Source organism: Eriocheir sinensis, chromosome 1, assembly GCF_024679095.1.
Source record: "Eriocheir sinensis breed Jianghai 21 chromosome 1, ASM2467909v1, whole genome shotgun sequence".
NCBI lineage: Eukaryota > Metazoa > Arthropoda > Malacostraca > Decapoda > Varunidae > Eriocheir > Eriocheir sinensis.
The window spans coordinates 9,825,892-9,849,605 of record NC_066509.1 but is presented as its reverse complement, the minus strand read 5'-3'; the positions used below and the strand labels follow the sequence as shown (position 1 = coordinate 9,849,605).

Below are 23,714 nucleotides of genomic sequence, written 5' to 3'. Positions count from 1 at the left end.
GCATACTGGGGACCAGTGGCAGCTTGAACACGGTAGAAGGTGACCTTTAGGTATACTGTGGTGTGTTTTCACAGCACTTTTCTGTTTTCTTCACTGCTGCCCATTTTCTGAGCAACCAGACTTCAAAATTATCATTTGGCTTCTGCAGTTTATTACTTGGTAGTATGCAAGCATGCACTCAAAACTTAATAAGTGATAGAAGCCATATTATAAGCAGTATCTGCTGGCTTCTCTATGGTCATTAGTTTGGTTGTGTTTAGATAGATATGCACGACTGATAGCCACCTGATTTGTGGTCTGTTGTCTTTCCTGACCCAAAGAGCACTTGTCTCAAGAAGACCACACATGACAGTGATCACCTCCTCCCTGAAGACTGCACTCCCTCACACACAACCTAGGGAGGCAGACTTTCCTGAAGCATCCCTCCATAAAGAATGTACCCTCTCAAAGATAACTTCCTCCAGGCTCAAGAGCAGCAGCATTGTGATAAGTTTCCTTATTGAAACACTTCACTCTTTACCTCAACAGATCTCTTCTGCCGCGACTTCTAGCGCCAATAAGAAGTTAGCGGCTAGCCTACTGAAGGCCATCACATATATCCGTCCACTTGTGATGTCTTGAGCAGAGACTCCTGAAACACCATCGGCTCCTCTATCCCCTGGCCGTAGTTATATCGCTAGTGCTGGAAAAGGGCCGTGTTGTACCAGTGTGTAGCTCATACAGTCACTGCAAGAAGTGATAATAACTTTTAACAAATACAGAAATATGTATATGTATGTATCATCCTCTGCCGTCATCCTGTCATTACAAAGCTATTTTGTAGAGCACAGGCGCCCTCATGTTGACATGTACTCGTAAACTGTTGCATTGCATCACCCTTAATCAGTCAAATCATCTTCTGAGTTTTGTTGGGTCCCTCATTTTTATTGTGTGAGTTTTGTTTTCAAATTTACTTCGCAGGAAATAAAAATCATGATGCCTTAAATTATAAATATCCTTTTTTTATTCAATAAGTCGTCTAGTCATGTAAACTGGAAATTTGTACAGAACATAAAGGACTGCATTAATGTACAACTCTTTCCCTCTCCATTGTATGTATGTACATGTTTAGTGAAGCAGTGACTGATGTATGACAGACTGACACACTGAAAGTTTAGTAACAGAATTTTATGCATGAGGAGAATAAGAAAGAGAACAAAAAGAAGAGCAATTAGAAAAAGTATTTATGTATACGCTTAATCTTTACATAACAAATACTAATCAATAACACTAAGAACAACACTGATTCTCACAAAGAACACCATAAAAGTCAACTCACAAGTGTGCAAGCAGCGTGGGTAACATGGGGATAAATGGCGATGCTAGTAACTAAAGAAGGGGAAGTGGGGACGGGAACTCTTGAGCACATGTGGCGGGAGTCCTGCACGCTTCCTCTTCTCCTGCAAGGCTGTCATCAGCTTGCCATGGTCCAGTGATTCGAAGTAGAGAATTTTGTGCAACAGCTGATTCACATGAGGGGGTACAGCTAAATCTGGCGAGTCATTGTAGTACTCCAGTATCCGAGCCTCCTTTGTGATGGCAGGCGGCGGTATGAACAGTTTCTGTGTTGCAGGAGGGATCTCATTGATATTGGCATGAGAGGAGGTAGTTTCAGAGTATGTGGGAGGCACTTCTGTTGGAAGGCAGAAAGGAGGGAATTATGGTGGGAAGTGTTCTATATGCTCAGGCATTTCTCAGCATTAGTTTTTCAAGATCACGATGGTGTTCAGCACTTGATTCAACAGCCACATATTCCAAGAGAAAGGCTTCCTATAACAATGTGGTTTACTGTCGTTTGGTGGTTTCACTTGCCACCTGGAGGCTGTGCTGAGGTCACCTTGAGCCACATGGATATAAGTATGAAGATGTTTTTTTTTCTTTTCTGTAGCAACATTGTATAAATACTACTTGCCTGACCAAACCAAGCCTGCCAGTAAGTTTGCTTGTTAGATTGATTGATTGATTGACAAAGAAGGGAGGAGCATGCCATCCCAACCCCCAGGCAGTAATTTGACACTTTTAAATCACAGAAAGTAAACATCAAAAGCTAAATCAAAATTAATAAAATGTATTGGCTTTGAAAATGTCAACATAAAGTAACTTGCTAAAAGAAGCAGAATCCCCATGCATGGACACATGAAAAGGGATGAAACTTATCTGTAAATGAACAGCTGTTATGGCACAGAAAGAAGCTTACATCGGTCACCAGTCATAGAAAAGCAAGAGCAATACGCCTTTATAAAATGTAGTAAATTGTATGAAGAACCAGTCATGCCGATGAGGAAAATGACCAAATAAACTGTCATCAGGGAGAAAGACTTTTAAGTCACAACACAGGAAAGATAAGGATAAGGAGGAAGGACAATGTAACTTACTTATTACTCTGAAGTTGGAGGAGCGAGTGGGATATATGGGGCGCCACCTGCCTACTGACACCTCCCTCTTAGTGCTGGTGGAGGGGCGGCTGGAGGCTCTGTCATTTGTGTTGGTGGTGGTGGTGCCATACGGGAACCCGAACGCTGCTGGTAGGCAGAGACACACCACTACCAACACTTTCATCTGGAGGGAGTAGGGAGTGTAATGTTACTATCCTCAAGCGTGGGAGTGAGACTTTGTAGCATGAAGCAGTGAGGTCAGTAGCAGTAGAGGAATCACATAGCTTTTGAAACTAACACACTACTAACCATTTTTTTTATTATTATTGTTATTGTTATTATTATTTTTATCATTATTATTATTATTATTATTATTATTATTATTATTATTATTATTATTATTATTATTATTATTATTATTATTTTTACTATTATTATTAGTATTGATTTATTATTATTATTATTATTATTATTATTATTATTATTATTATTATTATTATTATTATTATTACTATTATTATAATTTTTTATATACATGTGTGTAATATGTTTTGCAATGACTACAGGAGTGAAGACAGTGCAGGTGAGTGAAACAGACCCCCTCAAAGTGTGTCTTATTTTAAGTTAATGTAGCGTCCTGACTTTTAAGTAAGGAAACAGACTCCAGTTTTGTGCAAATGACATGCAACACAGCCCCACAGACATGGACATCTCCAGGCAAGGAGAGTCAGTTCTCCCCATTTGGAAATCTATCATATTCCTGTTGACACTTGATTGCAAGTTATAAAAATAATACTTTCCTAAACCTCAGAAAGACACCTGGTGGTGCAGTTATTAGGAAACTGTATATACCATTGCCTTGTGATTCACCATGGAAAATATGAAATTTGATGTGTATATGTATAGGATCTAAAACGTTGGCTCTGCCCCCCTTGAAAAAAATCCTTCAGATGCCCCTGCCTACCTAAGTAATCCGAGGGACATTGCCTTGGGAAACCTCGGAAACGTGAATTGGGGTCGCTAATTTTTGGGCACAGTGCCGTAAGAAGAAACTCAGTAATCATAAACTGGGTCACTAATTATTCCCTGAAGCTGTGTCACAGGTCTATATATTCTTAACCATGTATGGAGCCCATTGCGACTATATACCCACTTTCCATGGCCAAAGTCTCTGGTTGCTTCCGTCTCTTGCATCCACTGTTTTCAAAGGCATTTTATTCATTTTTTTTTTAAGAATAATCGGCATCCCTTACATACTGCTTTGCCTGATCCTTTTACTCCTGCCCGGGTCATGAGGTTTGCTCTTAGTCAAAACGATCTTGCTTTTAATCCTATGAATTTTTGTACGATACAATTCTCACAATGTTTTCTTCCGTCTTTGACAAATTTATGGAATCAGTTACCCAATGAGATTGTCCTTTCTGCAGACATTTCTACATTTAATAAGTCTCGTGTTTATGTCTTTTTGAAACAGTAATTTTATTTTTCCTCTTTTTGGTTTTGACTGGCCAGTTTCTTAACTATTCGTTGCCTTTGCTTCTCTCCAGTACCTTTTGGTATTTTATGTGGTTCAACTTGTTGTATCTGCATCCCGGAGGGAGGCTTTGGTAGCTTATCATAATAATAATAATAAAGGCCGAAGAGGAGCTCATTCGGGTTCTAATGAATGTTTATTTTAGGTTCATAGTACAGAAGAATAGTCAGTCTACCAGAGGGGTCATAAAACTAACCCTGGAAATACCCGAATCTCCAACGAAAGCTTTGTGAAATGTGTGTGCTTGGGCGGCGAAATGTTTCAGAATCTACCTCCCACGCGCCGCGGTGCACTAGTGTTACATTTCACCTGGAATTTGACTTTTACGATAATAGATTGTGGCTGTGGGAGTGGTGGACAAGTGCGAGTAATGACAGGCAGGTGTAGATGGAAGTAATCACAATGTTGTATGTCATGACTTGTTCTTTCTCTCTCTCTCTCTCATTCTATCTATCTGTCTACATGTCTCTTTATCTATCTATCGGTCTATATATCAATCTATGTATCTATCAATCTATCTACCAATCACCTTTTTTTTTTCTACTTCATTTACGAGACAATTAAAAAGTGCAACATCATAGCCCCCGGAGAGAAGGGTCGCGGCGGGGAACCGGTTTGAGGCTTCTCCAAACACGCCGCCTTCCTTTTACTTTCATGAATCGGGGTCGGCGGGAAAGACGGATCGGCGGCGAGCCTTCGTGATGTAACTTGTGGGGGATTTTAAGAGGAACGACACACGATCTAGAGAGAGAGAGAGAGAGAGAGAGAGAGAGAGTTTACATAGATTTACATAGAAAATCAGACCACACAGACCCCATGGTCCAGACTACCTAGGTGATCTGTCCTTAAACCTGTGATTTTACATTAATCAGATGGCTCCATAACTTTGCATTTCTACTCTAGTTATTGTTAAGTTGAAGGAAGTGTCGGTCGAGCTTGTTTTAAAGGAGTTAATCGTGTAACACTGGACCACTGAAGGTGGGAGCTTGAAGAAAAATTTGGTGCAGTCTGAATTTATTTGTCTACATTTAAGTTATGTGCCATTAGTCCTCGTTCGCAGTGTCATCGATCATAAACAATTTTGATTTGTCTACATTCGTAAATCCATTAAGTATTTTAAATTAAAACATTCGATCAGTTTTCCTCGGAGGCGACGTTTCTCAAGAGAGAACAGCGGAAAGCCTCTCGTCGTAGGGTTTGTTGCGCAAGGAAAAGGGATCAATTTTGTTGCCCGACGTTGAACACCTACTTTAACAATGTCCTTTGCATGGTGGGGAGACCAAAACGTACTGTACGGCATACTGCAAGTGGGGTCTGACTAAACTATTGTAGAGCGGAAATATTACTTCTTTATTTTTTAATAAAATGTTTCTTTTAATGAAGCTCAATATTCTGTTCGGTTTATTTGCTGCAGCGATACATTGCTGTGAGAATTTGAGATTTGACTTTGTTTTGATTCCCAGGTCCTTGACGCACTGAATGCTTTTGAGTTTGACGCCGCGCGGAGAGAGAGAGAGAAAGAAGTCTGCCCTTTCTCTCGCACGGTCGAGGGGTGCGGGGTGATTACCATTATGTACTTGAGCACCGTTACAGCTCAGCTCCTTTCTAAGTGCAAGCGAAAAAAAAAAAAAAAAAAACTGGCTGCCTGATACTTTTTTTTTTTTTTTCAACTCCTTGTACGGTGCCATGTAGGCATTTTGTATGTGGGTCGTGTAGCGAAACATCGGACGACTCGCATTAAATTTTGTGGTTATTTATTTATTCATTTGATTCGCGAGTGTGTGTGGGTTGAGAGGGACACGTGCTTGCCTTGTGCTGGGTGTCGCCGTTTTGGGTTGATGCTGTTGCTGTTGTCGTTGTTGTTGTTGATGATGCCTCGAGGCGGGGGCTAGCTAAGCTCCACACCACCCGCTAACCTCTCCACACACACACCACACACACACACACACACATTTTCCTCATAAGTCCAGTTCCACAACACTGACCCTCCACCTTGTTAACTCTCTCTCTCTCTCTCTCTCTCTCTCTCTCTCTCTCTCTCTCTCTCTCTCTCTCTCTCTCTCTCTCTTACATGACGGTAAGAGTACAGGAACGAGTCGACGGCAATGAAAAAAATACAAAAAAGGTACAAGAAAGTGATTTGCAAAAAGACACATGTATGTATACGTAGCTATTACAAGCCGCTCCACTTCCCTTTCCCCTCCTTTGCCTTCACCTTCCGTCCTGTCAACCTCCACAGTGAAAGCCTCCTCCTCCCTTCCCCGTCGGTACTTCCCCTTCCCTCCCCGAGCTAATACAGGTCTTGAGGGGATTTGTCCGGTGATGAATGGGGGCTATTTTTTGTTTGTTTGTTGCGAGATATAATGAAATGTTCTGGTTCTGTTTTGTTATTGTCATCCACGGCGGTGATTAATTCGTGGCCCTGCAATGTGTGGGGGAAAGTGTCAAGTGTGGGAAGGCGGGAAGGGGCGTGAGAGGTGGGGCGGGAAGTCGGGGGAAATGCCGCAAGGGGTGTGGTCGGCGGGTTTGGTTATTTCTCTTTCTCTGCCCCCTCCCCCCACCACCACAGCGATATAATCAAGTCATTGTGAAACTTCTTCAAATTCAACCTCTGCCGGAGTGATATTTCTCGTCCACCCAACTGTATGTGATTGCATCTTCGAGGGACTGGATGGGAGATAGGGGGCGGGGCTGGGCGGGATGGGTGGGCGGCTATCGGCTGTCACCCACATGGTCACCCCGCGCCGCCCACAGCCAGACTGGAGTTAGGGCGCAAGATGATCAAGAGTCCCCGTGAAAGTTGTCTTCCTTCGCCACACGAGAGCGGGGACTAGTGGCATCATCATTTCCTCTCAGCTACGAGGCCAACACACGATTTTTTTGCCATTAAGAATTTTTTTACATCAGTGTGAAGATAGTGATGTGGCGCGCGATTTCTTTCCTATTGTTATTTGCTCGTACACTTGATTCTTTTATTATTTTTTTTCTCTTGTATTATTAGAGTGTAGAGTTTATGACCTCATTTACGATTTACTGACGAGTTGATATTTTCATTTATTCACTTATATATCTGACTAATTTCAATAGTCGTCGATCACTGGAATAGACCCCCGCCGTCAGTAGTTAGCTCACAGATTATCAATAGCTTCAAGTCTTCATTTGATAAGTACTTCAGGGATATAGGATTTAACTGACCCTTTTCGTACGTTCCAGTCAAAGCAGCACGGCCCCAACCTGAAGACGTAATGTGTTAACAATTTCCCCCACAGCTTAGGTCACCTGGGTAGTAACTTCCTCTTATTTCTCTCTTTCCTGTAAAATTTCCATGTCCCTTTCTTCCTAATAAGGCACATGGTGTTCTCTTCTAACTATTTCCTGCCGGCACGTTCCCGGAGAGAGAGAGGTGGGTGGGGAGGAGCCTTCATCTATTCTATCCTGCCCTACCACACGTAGATTACTAGTAGCAGCGATAGCAGACAGACACCCTCGCCATAGACCGCCAGGTCTTCTGGTGTCTGTTTTTCCTATGTATTCATATGTATAAGGATCCTTCTTTACAAATGCTAGAAAAAAGTGAATGGTCAACTTGATAAAAAAAAAGATGTATTTGATAAAAAAAAAAAAAGATGTATCCCGCTGGTCCTTCGCCACCTTGTCAGTGCACCTCTTTGATGAGTTTTTTCCTCCTGACCAGCAAAAACCTTAGAAAGTAAAAGGGGGAACCGTGATGTCCAAGTCTCACCACCACCTAAGGGCCAAGGAGATCGAGGTGGGTACCGCGGCTAATACTATGGCTCCATATTTTATTGCCACGAAAAAAGTCTCCAGTAACCCCTATGTATATTTGTGTGAACGTCGTCGGTTTTGTTGTTGCGGCAGACGTTGCGTGAAAGGCGCGCGCAATAAAAAAAAAAAAAAAAGAATGGAAAAAAAAGAGGTGACTAGAACATACGTGATGTCCAAGACTGGCTACTCCAGAACCCCGACAGTGAGGAGGCAAACTCGTCCCTCTTCTAGTTTTTAATCATGTTGGAGGGGGAGGAGGAGGAGCAGAAGGAGGAGGAGGGAAGGGGAGGGGCGATTCAAGGGTGACGGAGCGGAAAGTCATCTACTGAAATTTTCACCACGATGCGAAATGCTTGCATCTTCCCGCCACCAAAACGGACTAGATTATGATACATTGTAAGCGAGTAATATTTTTTTGCTATTTATTTACTTAAGATTATTTTCTTTTCACAGTAAAGGAAGCAGCTCAAGGGCAAAAACATATGAAAACAACAACAGAAAAAAGGAAAACGCTAAGAAGTGCTCCTTTAAAAGAGTAAAGAAAAGTGGCCAAAATTATTATTATTATTGTTGTTGTTATTATTATTATTATTATTATTATTATTATTATTATTATTATTATATTTGTAGACGTAGTAATCGTAGTAGTAGTAGTAGTAGTAGTAGTAGTAGTAGTAGTAGTAGTTTATCGTTACCATCACCACCACCTGCCCTGTTAGTTACGCAAAAAAAAAAAAAATCTGCCGTGCTTGAAAGCAAATGTAAGAATATATATATAATAAAAAAATCTCGATTACTACTGTACAAAAAAGGAAGAAAGAGAAAGCATTATACTACGGTCAAAGATATGTATATAAAAATCATCATACTGACCCCGGAAAAAATACGCAATACCATAAAAAGTGGAACTAAACCCTTCTAAGGGCGCGGGGCGGACATTAAGACTTTCTGTGCCTGCCTCCTCGCCGTGTTTCATTAGCGGCCTACAAGCCAGGTGACGCGCTGTTGTTACTATTGCTGTCGCTGTTGCCTCATCGGGAAGGTAACTTGTAGCCGCACGTATGCCCAGACACTTGCCACACCTCTCCTTTCCTCCCCGTGGGCAGTGAGATAATGAGTGTGATGGCCATTAAGACTACGACTATTATACTGGGGTTGTTACTTTTTCCTTCTCGTCGTCGTCCACCTCCTCCTCCTCCTCCTCTTCCTCTCTTCCTCGTCCTCCTCGCCGTCCGTCTTTTCCTACTCTTCCTCCTGTTTTCTCGTCCTCCTCTCCTCGTCGTCCTCTTCGTCGTCGTCGTCGTCCTCCTCCCCCTCCTCCTCCTCCTCCTCCTCCTACTACTACTGCTACTACTACTACTACTACTGCTACCGCCCGCCACGTCATAACACAGGTGAAGGTCGGTATGCATTAGGTAAGACGGTTTCCCGTCTGCGCAATTAGGGTTGACAGGAGAGGAATAATGGTTTCACACACACACACTCTCTACCGCTCCGGTAGCTCAATCGGTTAGAGCGCTCTCTGCAAGGCTTCACGGCCAAACAGGCGGCGGTTCGAGCCCCGCTCAGGCCGGATTATTTCCGTTGACTAGGAGTGGTTACTGTCCCCCTTTGAGGAAAGGGGATGGGGTGTGTGGTGTGTGAGGTCCTGGCAGTACCCAGAGATCGACAATAATGAGCACTTGCTCACGTCGTGAGGGTAACTGCTGGCGAAAGCGAGTCCAACTCGTGATCAGGCCGTGGTGAATTACACTCATGCACGCACAGAGGAGCCAGTATCTGAGTGTGTGGTGCATCATAATTATAGACAAACAGGAAGGAGAGAGAAGGGAGGGAAGGGAGAGGGAAATACCAGCCAGAAATGTTGCACGAGGGTGGGGGGTAGAAAATAAATATTAGGTTGGTGAATTGAAGTGTAGGAGAGAGGGAGGGAGTGAGAGGTGGAAGAGGGCATGTGAAGAAAAAAAAGGGGGGGGGGAGGAGGAGGTGGTGGGGATGTTTGTGAAAGACACTGAATAAAAAAAAAAAGAGGACAAGAATGGCAATAAATACTAAGAACGAGATGGCAAGGAAAGAGAAAAAGTAAACAAGAGAAAAATGGAACGAGAGAAAAATTAAATACGAGAAACCTGGAGGGAGGGAGAGAGGGAATGCGTGTGTGGGGAGGGGAAGGGAGGGAGGGAGGGAAGATCAGGTTTCGGAGGGAAAGGTGTCAGGGAAGGAGGAGGAAAAAAATAGTAATCTTAGAAGTGAACGGGAAAGATCGGATGCCTATTTTTAGAGGTTAGAGAGAGAGAGAGAGAGAGAGAGAGAGAGAGAGAGAGAGAGAGAGAGAGAGAGAGAGAGAGAGAGAGAGAGAGAGAGAGAGAGAGAGAGAGAGAGAGAGAGAGAGAGAGAGAGAGAGAGAGAGAGAGAGAGAGAGAGAGAGAGCAACAACAAAAAATCATATCGCTGTTTTTATTTTGATGCCTAAAGGATAAGTAAAAGGAGAGACGAAAAGATAGAAATAAAAGTAAAGAAATAATGAAGAGAAAAACGAAAATGATAAGAATACATTTTAATTCCAGTCACACACGAATGAATTTGTGTGTGGGCGCCCGACGAGGAAAGACGTGTGAGAGAGAGAGAGAGAGAGAGAGAGAGAGAGAGAGAGAGAGAGAGAGAGAGCACACACACACACACACTTAAGTTGATCTATTGAAGCTCACTGGGCGGAGAATGGCTCAGTGAAGGGTGCATGGTGGGTGGTGAGCCGTGTAGCGCCTTCGGGTACATACACGGTAAGGGGAACAAGGATTAACATATTTATAACTACATACACACACCCTTCCCCGATCCTGTCACCTTTATCATCTCATCCGTTATGGGAAACAGAGGGGAAAGCGGATGAGAGAAGAAAAGGAAGAGGAAGTGGAGGAGGTATGGTTTGGTGATGGTCTGTTTTTTTTGTTTCCTTATACCACCTCCTCTACTATAAAAACACCACCACCGCCTTCCCCACCACCACCACCACCCACTGCCTTCCCCACCACCACCACCACCCACTGCCTTCCCCACCACCACCACCCACCGCCATCCCCTTCCTCCCTCATTTCACCCACCACTCAACGCCTCTAATCCACCACCACTATCATCCTTATCCATGATCACTTACCCATCCATCATTATAATCCACCACCATCACCACTACCACCACCACCACCACCATCCCCACCACTGCCACCATCACCCTCTTCTGCACTCCCTCCACTATCACCGCCATCACCCACCACCACTAGCACCCTTATCCATCATCACCACCACCACCACCACCATCCCCACCACTACCACCATCACCCTCTTCTGCACTCATCACCATCACCACCACCACCACCACCCACCACCATCAGTATTTCGGCTTTCACTCCCCAAAAGGTGTGCGTGGAAGCTAACGCGGATCATAGGGCGCTGTCTATTACTACTACTACTACTACTACTATTACCACAACCTTCACCGCAAAACTACCACTCCCTCCACCACATTCTCCTGTCGGTACCTGCTTGCGTCTACCTCACCCATGATACAATTTACTGGTGCAAGGGAAAGGTTGGAAGTCCGACACACGCAAGAGTAACTGGGTCAGGTAGTGTCCCGTTTTCAAGCAAGGTGGATGAGGGGAGGGCCAGGAAGGGAGGGGAAGCGGCGGGAAGGGGTGGGGAAGGGAAAGGAATGGGTTGAGTGGCGGTGGTGGTGAAGGGAGAGGCATGCAGCAGTGGGGGGAGGGGTGGGGAATGGAAAGTAACAACTGGAGTGCTAGTGAAGGGAGAGGAATAGGTAGAGCGAGGGAGGTGGGGAAGGGAGGAAGAGGTAGACAGGTGGAGACTAGGAAAAAAAACGGAAGGTGGTGAAACGGAGGTGGGAAAGAATAGGATGGGGAAGAAAATGGGTAAAAATAGCGGGAAAAGGATGGGTATGGGTTGAGGATGAAGGGAAGTAGTAGAAGGGAAGGTGCTGACGGTAATGCGTACTCGAGAAGGAAAGATAAGTGGCAGTGGAAGACAGAAGAGACACGGGGAAGGGAGAGGAAATGATGGAGGTGGAAAATAGAAAGACGGAGTGACGTAAGCGATATTATGTTCTGGGAATAGGAGTTAGGGGAGTTAAGGAAGTGGGGTTGGGGGGGCTAGGGAGTTTTTGAAGGTTAGGATAATAGGGGACAACGTTCTGACTAAAAAGAGGAAATTACGAGTAGGATACTGGAAGGGAAGTGGTCGCGAGGGGTCGAGAGGGGAAGGTGAATGGTGCAGGTGGTGGTAGTGGTGGTGATGGTGGTGGTTAGGAGGGCTACTGTTGGCGCCCATAATGAGGGTTCGAGGGAGTGCGGTGTAGTGTAGAGGGAGGATAATGATGATGATGGAGAAGAGGGGAAGTGTCTTGTGAAGGAGTTACGAAGCGGGGTTATGACTGTATTACTATATGAAAGAAGTGCTTGAGTTGTGCGTTAGTTTATGAAGAGGGGAAGAGGGTAGTAGTAGTAGTAGTAGTAGTAGTAGTAGTAGTAGTAGTAGTGGTGGTGGTGGTGGTGGTAATGATAGAGGGATAGTTGATGGAGTGGTTAGTGGTGGGGACGAGAAGAAAGAAAAACTAACGGAGTAAGAGGAAAAATATTATTATTTTTTTTCTCTCATTATGTGTTGTACCTCAAAACACACACACACACACACACACACACACACACACACACACACACACACACACACAGTGACAAGATTTTCTCCTCTCTGCAAACGAATTAAAGAAAACACTAAGACAAACAAAATCGAGAGAGAGAGAGAGAGAGAGAGAGAGAGAGAGAGAGAGAGAGAGAGAGAGAGAGAGAATGTAAAGTAAAGGAAAGTTAAAATAATAAAAAGGAAATGCAAGGTTGGGAAAGGTGCAATCGGGTGCAATGCTCCTTTCTCTCTCTCTCTCTCTCTCTCTCTCTCTCTCTTTACTTTCAACTCTTTTTCTTTTTCTCTTTCCCATGGTTCATCGGTCTATCTCTTTATCCTTTCTTTCTTTTCCTTCTTACTAAATCATTCTGAGTTTAAGAATTATTATTTGATTTTGTTTTGTGCAAGAAGTCAAAGGTCACATGTCCTTATTAGTGTGTCTTTGTTTGTTTGTTTACTTTTTTGTGTGTGTGTGTTAGGAAATAATTGTAGAGTAATATGTGGTGTTACTTTTTTCATGGTGTAGTAGTAGTAGTAGTAGTGGTGGTGGCAGTAATAGGAGAGGGTGTGGTTGTGGTGGTGAGAGTAGTGGGTCGGCGGTGTTGTAAGTTGATGAATAAATTGCAATATAAAAGTCGAGAGGCAGAGAAAGAAATATTGTTGCAAAAAATACATTAAAGAATAGGAACGCAAATATATCAGATAGCAACGCAACCACCACCGCCACCACCACCAGAACAACAAAAAAAAAAAAAAACATGAACAATAGCCATCAGGGTTTGGTAGACATGAGTGAGGGATAAGTAAACACACACACACACACACACACACACACACACACACACACACACACACACACACACACACACACACACACACACACACGCACACACAAGCACAGGTCAAGTTTGCTAATGACTTGCAGGAAACATATGACTGAGGAAGGGCGGGAGGGAAGAGAAGAAGAGACGTGATGAGGCGAAATACTGAAATGTTAATAATGTCCTTTCTTCCTCATCCTTTCCCTCCTGCCTCCCGTTTTTCTTCCTGTTGCTAATTCTTTTCCTACCTCCTTTTCCTCCACTCTCCACCCTGGCTTTGGTTTCCTTTGTCTTTCCTCCTCCTGTTTCTTCCATCCTCCATGCTTTCTCCCTCTCCACATCCTTTGTTCACCCTTTTTCACATCATCCTGTTTCTTTTCTTAATATTGTTCCCTTTTTGTCTATTTTCCTCTTCCTTTTACTTTCTTTATCAATCATATCGTATCCTTCCTTATCTATATTTTTGCACCTTACCTCCGCATCATACCTTTCCCTTTCCCCTATAAAACTTGTCTTCCTTTTCTCCTCGCCTTCATTTTCCCTCCTCCTGCTTTCTCCCTTACATCATCATCTAACCTTTTACCTCTCCTCCCTCTTCTTCATTTCGCCCCTCCATCTTTATATCTTCTCTCATCCCTCTTCCACTTTCATCCTATTTATCTTCTCTGCCATTCCTTTCTTCTTTTTGTTTTCCTGCTCGACCATCCCACACATTTCGCCCCTCTCCAATCTCCATTCTCTTGTTTCCCCTTCCCTCCACCTCCACTTCTCTCCTTTCCTCTCCCTTCCCCTCGCTTCGGCCTGCCTCCCGCGACCCAGATGTTGCAGCATTACACAAAGAGAAGTTCATAAAGAAAAAAATGTTAAAACAGCGAAGTTAGATAAATCGTCTCTGCATATATAATCGTCATAAACCAAATAATAATAAACAAATAAATAAACATATAAAAGTAAGGACTGAGGCGTGAAAATGTGTGTGGAAAATATTCTTTTATGGTGGTGATAATTGTCATGATGGAGGTGCTGAGGGTGGTGATGAGAGTGTTCACTGATGCACGGTTTTGTTTTATTCTCCCTCCTTGTGGGTTGGATGATATGTAAGTAAATGTGTGTGTGTGTGTGTGTGTGTGTGTGTGGGTGGGTGTGGATGTGTGTGTGTGTGTGTGTCGTGATAGCCTTAAGAATGTTTTATGTGAAAGGTGCACTTTTTTACTGCAGATAGACAGACAGAAATAGAGAAAACCAGACCAACAGGGAAACGGAGACTCACTCGCCCACTCAGTGACTTGCAACTAACTGACGGACTCTGTGACTGACTGACCCACCGACAATCTGGAAAAGTTACACAGAAAAGTAACTACAACAAGGCAAAGTCAAGCACAGGCCCCACCCATGAGAACACACACACACACACACACACACACACACACGCACACATACACTCTCGTTATAACCAGTTCACAAAGCCTTGATCGCTCTTTCAATACCTTCCCGTCTTTCACCCTCCCTCCCCGTCTTCCGCCCCCCTTCCTCCATCGTCCGTCCGTCCGTGCATGAGACAGACAAGTGGGGGTCGAGTTGGGCGAAATGGTCATGAGTCACTGTCAAATATTTGTTCCCAGCCGAGCGAGGCAATGGTGTACCTCTTGTTGGAAGGGAAAAAAAGCGAGACGTCATTATCCAAACCATTTCATGAGAACGCAAGAGCATGAATCTCCATGAGTCTGCCCACCTAAGGTTCAATTGACGTAATGGCTTGTGCAACTAGATATACAATGGTTGGTAAAAAAAATGTATATCCTGTGATCCAAAAGTGTAAGACGAAGTAATTTTTCCGGAAACCAGACGAATCAGTGAATTCTGTAGGTGTGCAGAGTAATGAAGTGTTGTTGCTTTGCTCAGCGTGAAGTACCTTGTTTAGATAATATAGCCCCTCTGTCGTTGATACGGAGGTGTGTGTGTCCGCAATTTCAGAAGGCAAAGAGTCGAAATTTACCTTCAGCCAAGCAATACGGAAAATCATTTATTGTAACTGTTGATAAATTTGCTTGTTACTTTAAAATCTCTAATTCTCAAAAAAAAAAAAAAAAAAAAAAAAATCGTGCCGTAAGTGAAGTGATATTCTTTGCAATCAAGCGAGACCAAAAATCACAAGTTCGCATCTTCAAAATGAACGACAATATGCTCAATCAATACTAAGAAATGCACGAACTAGTCTTTTTTTTCATCGTCCGAGAATGTACATACGTTACTCGGCCTTCCAAGTCACCCTCTGATGAAGCTTTTGTGTGGTCGTTTGTTTCCTTTTTATGTCACTTTCTATTTTGCTTCCTGCTCCTCCTCTCCTTCTTCTTCCTCTTCCTCTGTCGGGTCTAATTTTTCTGCTCCCTCTTCCTCCTTTTCCTTATCATCTTTCTCTTTCTTGTTCTCTTCGTCGTCGTCTGCGTCGTCGTCCTCGTCCTCCTCCTCCTCCTCCTCCTCCTCCCATGAAATCGGACCTTCATACACTTACATTCCACGCCTTGAGTTATGCAAGAAAGTCATTGTTCGCAGCATAGTGGAGCAGTTCTTTGAGTCTCTAATTACGGGATATGATGATATTTGAGAGTGTGATGATGAGGCGGGGATGGGTGTGAGCAGGTCGCGTTACCCGGCGGTGGAAAGTATTTCGCAAAAGTGATGGGATAGTGACAATGATGAAGAGTAAGATAGTGTCAAGATGTTAGTAGAATAATTACTGCCCTCTTTGCCACTCCCGTTCAGGCAAGCAGTGTTTCGCAGCCTGAAGTAATCTAGTTAGTAATATTCAGTGTCCTCAAACCCTTTCACTAACTATGGCCGAGTCCATTGATCTGATCCTGGCATCTCTGAAAGCTTGATTAACTATTTCAATATATCCATCGTTATCACAGCAATCACCTAAGGAAACACGAATGATTGACCCTTTCAGTGTATTCATAAGAGCCTCCAATGAAACAAAGGAGACGCGGATTAACCCCTTTCCATCATTTAATGTATTCACGTCTCTAATCAAATAAGGGGGACACGGATTAGGCCTTTCAATAAGCGCTTAGTTATATTAGCAATCAATTAAAAGGAAACACGAACTGATCCCTTCAGTGTATTCCTAAGACCCTCTCCAGTCAAACAGGGGAGACACGGATTAACCCATTCCCAAGGAGCCTCAACCTGAAAACATTCCCCGGACCCACAACCTTCCTTTCACCACCTCCGCTGCCACCGCACAATGCCCGTCTCGCAAATTAATTCCACACCTGCTCGTCATGCCCCCGCCTGACCCGCCACGCCTGCCGACCCCAGCGCTGACCTTTCTTCTCTCCCGTCCTTCCCTCCTGCCCTTCCTTCCCGCTCCCTTGTTCACTGACCCGCGGGAGGAACACCAGTCTGCTTATGTCAGCGTCTTCTTGGCCCTCTGATCTTTCTTAAGCAGGTTATTTGCACCTTGTTGTGTGTGCCTGCCAGAGTCGTTGTCCAGTTTATATATATGCAAATGTTAGTCATGCCTTAGTTTATGATTTTATTTATTTATTTATTTATTTTTTTGTATTGTCGCAAGTAGTTTTTTTTTCCTTTATGGTCCACTTTGCTGGGGGGATGGTAGGCTTCCTTTCATTTCTTTCTTGGTTGCTTGCTTGCTCTCTCTCTCTCTCTCTCTCTCTCTCTCTCTCTCTCTCTCTCTCTCTCTCTCTCTCTCTCTCTCTCTCTCTCTCTCTCTCTCTCTCTCTCTCTCTCTCTCTCTCTCTCTCTCTCTCTCTCTCTCTCTCTCTCTCTTTATTGCTTAGTAGATTTTCTTTCGTGTTCCTGCCTTGTTTATCGTGTTGTGGCGAGCAAGTACTTAGGTCTGTTTTCCTTGTATTTTTACCTCACGGGTCATCCACGCTGGCTACTTTCTACAAACTGGTCTGTGTGTGGTTTGCATAATGGTGCTTGTCACTACACACACGCGCGTTGTCTCCTCATGAAACCTGAGAGCAGAGAAAGGTAACGGGAGTCAACACAATCCCAACGCCTGAGTCACTGGTCGAACACAGAGGTATATCAAGCATTTCTGGGCTCACATACCACCACTTAATAAGGCTTTCGTAGAGGTTGTGGGTATTTCCTTGGATAGTTTTATGAATGTAGTGATAGTCTGACAGGAAGGCTTCTGCACCATGAGCGTTTAAATCACGCATGAAAACACGGTTGTTGTTCCTTGTGACCTTTGAAATTTTTTTGTTGTGAGAGCCGAAAACGTCTGAAAATACGGACCCAATAGATAAACACGAAAAGGAAATAGACAGTTAAGTCCCAATGGCAGATAAAGAGACACACGGGGGGGGGGGGGGGGGTCAAGACGAGTGTGAATGGACACTGACACTTCGAAGGGGAGATTAGAAGTAATTAACCTGAGCAATCTTAATGGGAGCGGTTTGACTTTCAGAACCCGCGCTCCCCGAATCCCGAAGTAACAGAATCAGCGATGGTGGAGGCGGATAACCCACGAGAGGGCATTAAATTCTGTGCTTGTGCCCCACAACTGTTAATGGAAGCAGCGTGGTAAGAAACACTTCAGAACACTTCAAGATGCCGAGGCAAGAGAATCAGCAGTACAGTGTAGTCAGATATCCCACAACAACAAACCGTAAAATCCCTTCCTTGGGCGTCACAACTGTTAATGGAAGCAACATGTTATACATCAAAACCGCGCGTCCAAGATCCAGAGGCAAGGGAATCCGCAGAATGGAGTCAAATATCACACAACAAAGACCTGTCAAATCCCGTGCTGGGTCGTCACAACTGTTTTTGGAACCAATGTCAGACGGAACTCCACGCGTCCAAAATCCAGAGGCAAGAAAATCGGCACACTGGAGTCAGATATCACACAACAACAAACTGTCAAATCCCGTGCTGGGCCGTCACTTCAGAGCCGAGCACCCACCGCCGCTCACACCCACTACTCACCCTGAGGAGCATGGCGGGAAGGTGACGGAGGTGAGCTGCTCTGCCGCGAGAGTGAAGGCAGACTGAGGCGAGGGCGGGCCACTTCTTCCCCAGCACACCTCTGCCTCGGGAGAAAGGCACGTCACCATGCACGCCGACCCGGCCACGCCGCCGCCTCTTCTCACGGTCAAACTCGAGTCCTTTTATGACGTCTTCCTACCCCCCCATAGCATGCCGAAGGGCCCCCTACATCGTGACTCACCCCGTCAAATCCTCATCAAGCCGCCGGGTGAGCTTGTGCTGCGTCGTGCTGTGAAGGGGAGTGCATTGGGGTCGCGAGGGTCGTTTTTGTGATGCTGTAAAGATTGTAACGTGTCTCGTGCCTCCCTCTTCTGTGTTAAGAGGGGGGGGGGGGGTGACTGGGTCCCCGCCGCACGTTGGCCTTTGTCGGTGCTTTGTGACTTTGCACTTTACTTATGGGGCTTGAAGTCCAGTGAGTGAAAAAAAAAAAAAATAATAATAATGATAATGATAATACTACTACTTTATTATTACAACTATAATATTACTACTACCACCACTACTACTACTACTACTGCTACTACTACTACTACTACTACTACTACCTACACGTACACACAAAACATGGAAACTTGAAAGAGGACGAATTCTGCCGTAAACAAACTCATTACAGCTAGCAGACGCGTCGTTGCAATATAGTCACTTGCTTAGGAGGTCAAGTGTGCTAACGCGTTAAATCTGGTGTTTCGTGGCTGCGTGCATGTGTGTGTGTGTGTGTGTGTGTGTGTGTGTGTGTGTGTGTGCGAGATCGGAAGTCTGAAGATGCAGAAGAAAACGATGGTGTGGTTTTATACATACATTATTTATATACGTATTTATATCCGTATGTATTCATGTATATTTGTATGCATGTATGTATGAGACCCAACCATACAAGTGGAAATAAATGTAACGTTGATATCTTAAACGTAAGTGCTATTACAGTTTATCTTTTGACCTTCATATATCGCATACATACAGTAATTAATACAACATACAGACAGACAGACAGGCATAGGCTACATACATACATACATATATAAAATAACTTTAGCATTTTGCATACTTCGTCTCCATCCATGATTTTCCTTCTTCCAGATGCTACTACATGCAATGACCTTGACCAACCCCGCGTGCACGATCACTCCCACACCCACTCGGCCCTCTTAGACAAGGTAACATCAGACTTCTCGCCTTCATTACTATTATTTTTATTGCCACACACACACACACACACACACACACACACACACACACACACACACACACACACACACACACACACGTTAGAGAAATATACACAGAAAACAGAGGAAGAGAGAGACAACCACATCAAAATGGACAAACAAAAAGCCGGAACAGGAGTAAACACAAATGGAGAGAAAAAGTAAAAAAAATCCACCTAAAAATAGAATATAAATAAAAGCACAAGCGTAGTATGACAATAACCTCCACTTGCGGTTCGCCAACACTCGCCACAAACTCAAGGGAAGTTTCTTCATATGATACAATGTCATAATAACAGTCATTCGCCTATCATTGTTTTGAGGGGGAGGGAAGGTGTTAATTCGTTACCGATAGAAAAATAACAGTCACCACCCCTCATCACAACCACCACCATCACCACCATTATCATTACCACGTCTTCCCTATCATCAACCCTCATCCCTCATTACACTCACCATCACCACCACTACCAACACTACCTCTTCCCTATTGACAACCTCCACCCCTCATTACACTCACCACGATCACCACCACCATCACCACCTCTTTCCCATTATCAACCCACTCTGCTCATTATAACCATCATCAATATTATCACCACCTCTTCCTTATCAACCCCCACTCTCATTACAACCATCACCACTATCATCACCACCTCTTCCCTTTCCACTCTTCTTTACATCATTAACAAGCCACATCCCTCATCACAACCATCACCATCAGTATCTTCATCACCTTTTCCCTTTCCTCCCCTTTACATCATCAACAACCCACATCCAACAATCCTACAACCACCATCATCATTATAATCACTACATCCACCCTTTCCTCCCTCTCCCACTTTTTGCCTCCACACCACCCTCATCCCTCATCACCCATATCATCACCGCCTCATCCGTCTCCTTTCCTTCCCTCTTCCTACTCTTCCTCCATAACCTTATCCTTGGAGGGATCTGAAGGCATTAAAAGTGGGTGATTCAATACTTGCACGTGTGAGGGAGATGGAGAAGGAGGAGGAGGAGGAGGAGGAGAGAGATAGGGGAAGAGGAAAGAAGGAAGAGCGTGAGTGGGTGTGGTCCTTAGATGTGTGTGTGTGTGTGTGTGTGTGTGTGTGCCGCCAAGCATCACGTACACTAATGCATTCCGTGTTCTATTTTCTTTTTTGTCCTTGCCGTAATGAAAGTGTGGAATCGTGTACCCAAGGAGTTTGAGAGAGAGAGAGAGAGAGAGAGAGAGAGAGAGAGAGAGAGAGAGAGAGAGAGAGAGAGAGTTTGGGCATGTAATTTAATACGCACAATTAATATCAAATGGACAACGGCACTAATAGATTGATAACCGAGAAATTTTAGGAGTTAAGGCACACAGAGAATAAGTGGAATGGCGATAACTAAGAGAAGAAGTTAGGGCACACAGAGAATAAGTGGAATGGCGATAACTAAGAGAAGAAGTTAGGGCACACAGAGTATAAGTGGAATGGCGATAACTAGGAGAAGAAGTTAGGGCACACTGAGGATAAGTGGAATGGCGATAACTAAGAGAAGAAGTTAGGGCACACAGAGAATAAGTGGAATGGCGATAACTAAGAGAAGAAGTTAGGGCACACTGAGGATAAGTGGAATGGCGATAACTAAGAGAAGAAGTTAGGGCACACAGAGGATAAGTAGAAAGGCGATAACTTAGAGAAGAAGTTAGGGCACACAGAGGATAAGTGGAATGGCGATAACTAAGAGAAGAAGTTAGGGCACGCAGAGGATAAGTGGAATGGCGATAACTAAGAAAAGAAGTTAGGGCACCAAGAGAATAAGTGGAATGGCGATAACTAAGAGAAGTTAGGGCACACAGAGGATAAGTGGAATGGCGATAACTAAGAGAAGAAGTTAGGGCACCAAGAGAATAAGTGGAATGGCGATAACTAAGAGAAGTTAGGGCACACAGAGGATAAGTGGAATGGCGATAACTAATACCGTAATCTCAAACTCATCGGCACTTTAATTCGCCTGTTTGAAAAGCCTCTCGTAGAAGTTCCTGGGAAGTTCATGGACTGTTATGCGAACCTAGTGATATAATTTTTACACATCTACACCTTGAACGAGACAATCACGGAAACCCGGTCAATCTTCTCTGTCACCTTGAAAACAACCATAATGGGAGCTCGGTGCGTTTATGAATAGGAACAGAAAGTCGAACAGTTACCAAAGGAGGATAAAGCATACGAACAACCGACAATGGAAGGAGGAGAACGCTGGGAAAGACCTTCGTTGTGCAGTTGACTTTTATAATGGCTGGAAGCGGTGATGAATGACGTTATAATGCACCCGGAACCCCTGACGGTATTAGCGAGATTGCCTTTCCTATTCTTGGTAAAGGAGCGAGTCAGGTGTGAACGCAAAGGGAAGAAAGTCATGTGGGAAATATTCTTACCAGAAAACTTTTACATCGGAGAGAAAAAGAGAGGTTTTTCCCCGCTGTCTTTACCCTCCTCCTCCTCTTCCTTTCTCCCTTCCTCCTCCTCCTCTCTAATACTAGTGGAAAAACTCTCTCTCTCTGGCAATGACATTAGATATTTTCAGAGTCCACTTTTTCTTCCTTTTTTTTCTCCCACGCGAGTTTTTTTACTTTTTTTTTTTTCATCGGCGGGGGCGGGTCGAGAGTGCGCTGCGTGACTCTGCCTGATATAATGATACGATCGTTTTTACTACTAGTCTACAAGAGAGAGAGAGAGAGAGAGAGAGAGAGAGAGAGAGAGAGAGAGAGAGAGAGAGAGAGAGAGAGAGAGAGAGAGAGAGAGAGAGAGAGAGAGAGAGAGAGAGAGAGAGAGAAGAAAAACTAGGGAACTAAGAGGAAAGAGATAACACAACGGGAATGGATAATGTGGTGTTTGGTGTTCAGGGATTCCGGGGATAAGATACGCAGCGCTGGTCTTGGGGTTTATTGTGGTAATACTAATATGTACACAGACACGGGACGCGAGAGAGTACAGGACCGAGGTGTGTACGGCATCGTGTCTGGAGGTGAACTGGCTGGCTGTCCTGATCATTCGGCCTGGGTGTGTCGGTCAGGTGAGGTTGCGCTAATCTCCACACCTGGTGTAGGAGTCAGGTCAGCCATTGAATGTGTGTGTGTGTGTGCACCACAGATAACAAACAAGCGAGCCGTGTATGTAATGACTGACACAATATTGAAGAGAGAGAGAGAGAGAGAGAGAGAGAGAGAGAGAGAGAGAGAGAGAGAGAGAGAGAGAGAGAGAGAGAGAGAGAGAGAGAGAGAGAGAGAGAGAGAGAGAGAGAGAGAGAATGCAAAAAAATAGATAAAATGAAAGTAAAAGAAAGGAAAAAAAAATCACAGGAGAGAGAGAGAGAGAGAGAGAGAGAGAGAGCTTCCTCGATGCCCACCATCTCAACTCCAAGCAATTCGGCTTCCGGCAGGGAAGATCTGCTGCAGACCTGCTGCTCCTTAACTCTGCCTCATGGAACCACTCGCTGGACAGGGGACTCGACACCTTCGTCGTGGCTCTTGACATAGCCGGAGCCTTCGACAGGGTTTGGCACCAAGGCCTCATCGCCAAGCTGAAGAGCCTAGGTGTGCGAGGCGCCCTCCTGCAACTCACTGGGGACTACCTCCATGACAGGGCGTTACAGGTGGTGATTAACGGCCGCACCTCAAGCCAGCACCCCATCAATGCAAGCGTGCCCCAGGGCAGCGTACTAGGGCCTCTACTGTGGAATGTTTATTTCAATGACATTCTCCAGCTCATCCCTGAGGCCCAGGCGTACGCTGACGACTGCACCCTTGCCTTCACCAGCGACAGACAGGACTGGCAAGGCACAGTGTGTCGCATCAACATGGCACTCGACAAAATTATCGCCTGGAGCGGCTGCTGGCAAGTCACCCTGACCCCTGACAAAACGCAAGCAATGGTAATATCCCGCAGGCGAGATATCAACAATCTAGCCGGGCCGGGGATACAACTGGAGGGGAAAACGCTACCCCTTCAAGACTCCATCTCCATTCTTGGAGTGGAGTTCGACGCGGGACTCTCCTTCACCAGCCATGCTAAAAAAATATCAAAAAATGCTGCATGGAAACTCAGCTGTATACGGCGCATCTCCCATCTACTTGACGCCAAAGGGACTGAGGTGCTCTACAAGGCACAAGTACGCCCCCTCATGGAGTACTGCCCCCTCGCCTGGTCCTCCTGCCCTCCATCCTACCTTGCAACGCTGGATCGTGTCCAGG

The 23,714-nt window shown here is 44.6% G+C and overlaps 2 protein-coding genes across 13 annotated transcripts in view; one reads left to right on the top strand and one right to left on the bottom strand.

Moving 5' to 3' along the window:
• The window catches only part of LOC126991911 (kinesin-like protein KIF3A), a 70,273-nt gene extending 69,205 nt beyond the window's left edge, over positions 1-1,068 (top strand). For all 12 annotated transcript variants that reach the window (XM_050850692.1, XM_050850636.1, XM_050850920.1 and 9 more), the window contains one exon: positions 529-1,068. Coding sequence is in view for 1 of the 12 variants with exons in the window: in XM_050850828.1 (XP_050706785.1) it covers positions 529-568 (40 nt within the window). In the remaining 11 variants the exon portion in view is untranslated. The remainder of the gene's footprint in view (positions 1-528) is intronic.
• On the bottom strand, positions 977-18,473 carry LOC126992491 (uncharacterized). Its single transcript, XM_050851276.1, has 3 exons — positions 18,213-18,473; positions 2,415-2,598; positions 977-1,672 (listed from the first exon to the last, which is right to left on the bottom strand). Exons 1-3 carry the CDS (start codon positions 18,222-18,224, stop codon positions 1,362-1,364), a joined length of 507 nt encoding a protein of 168 aa, XP_050707233.1. The 5' UTR covers positions 18,225-18,473; the 3' UTR covers positions 977-1,361.
• Positions 18,474-23,714: the final 5,241 nt, after the last annotated feature.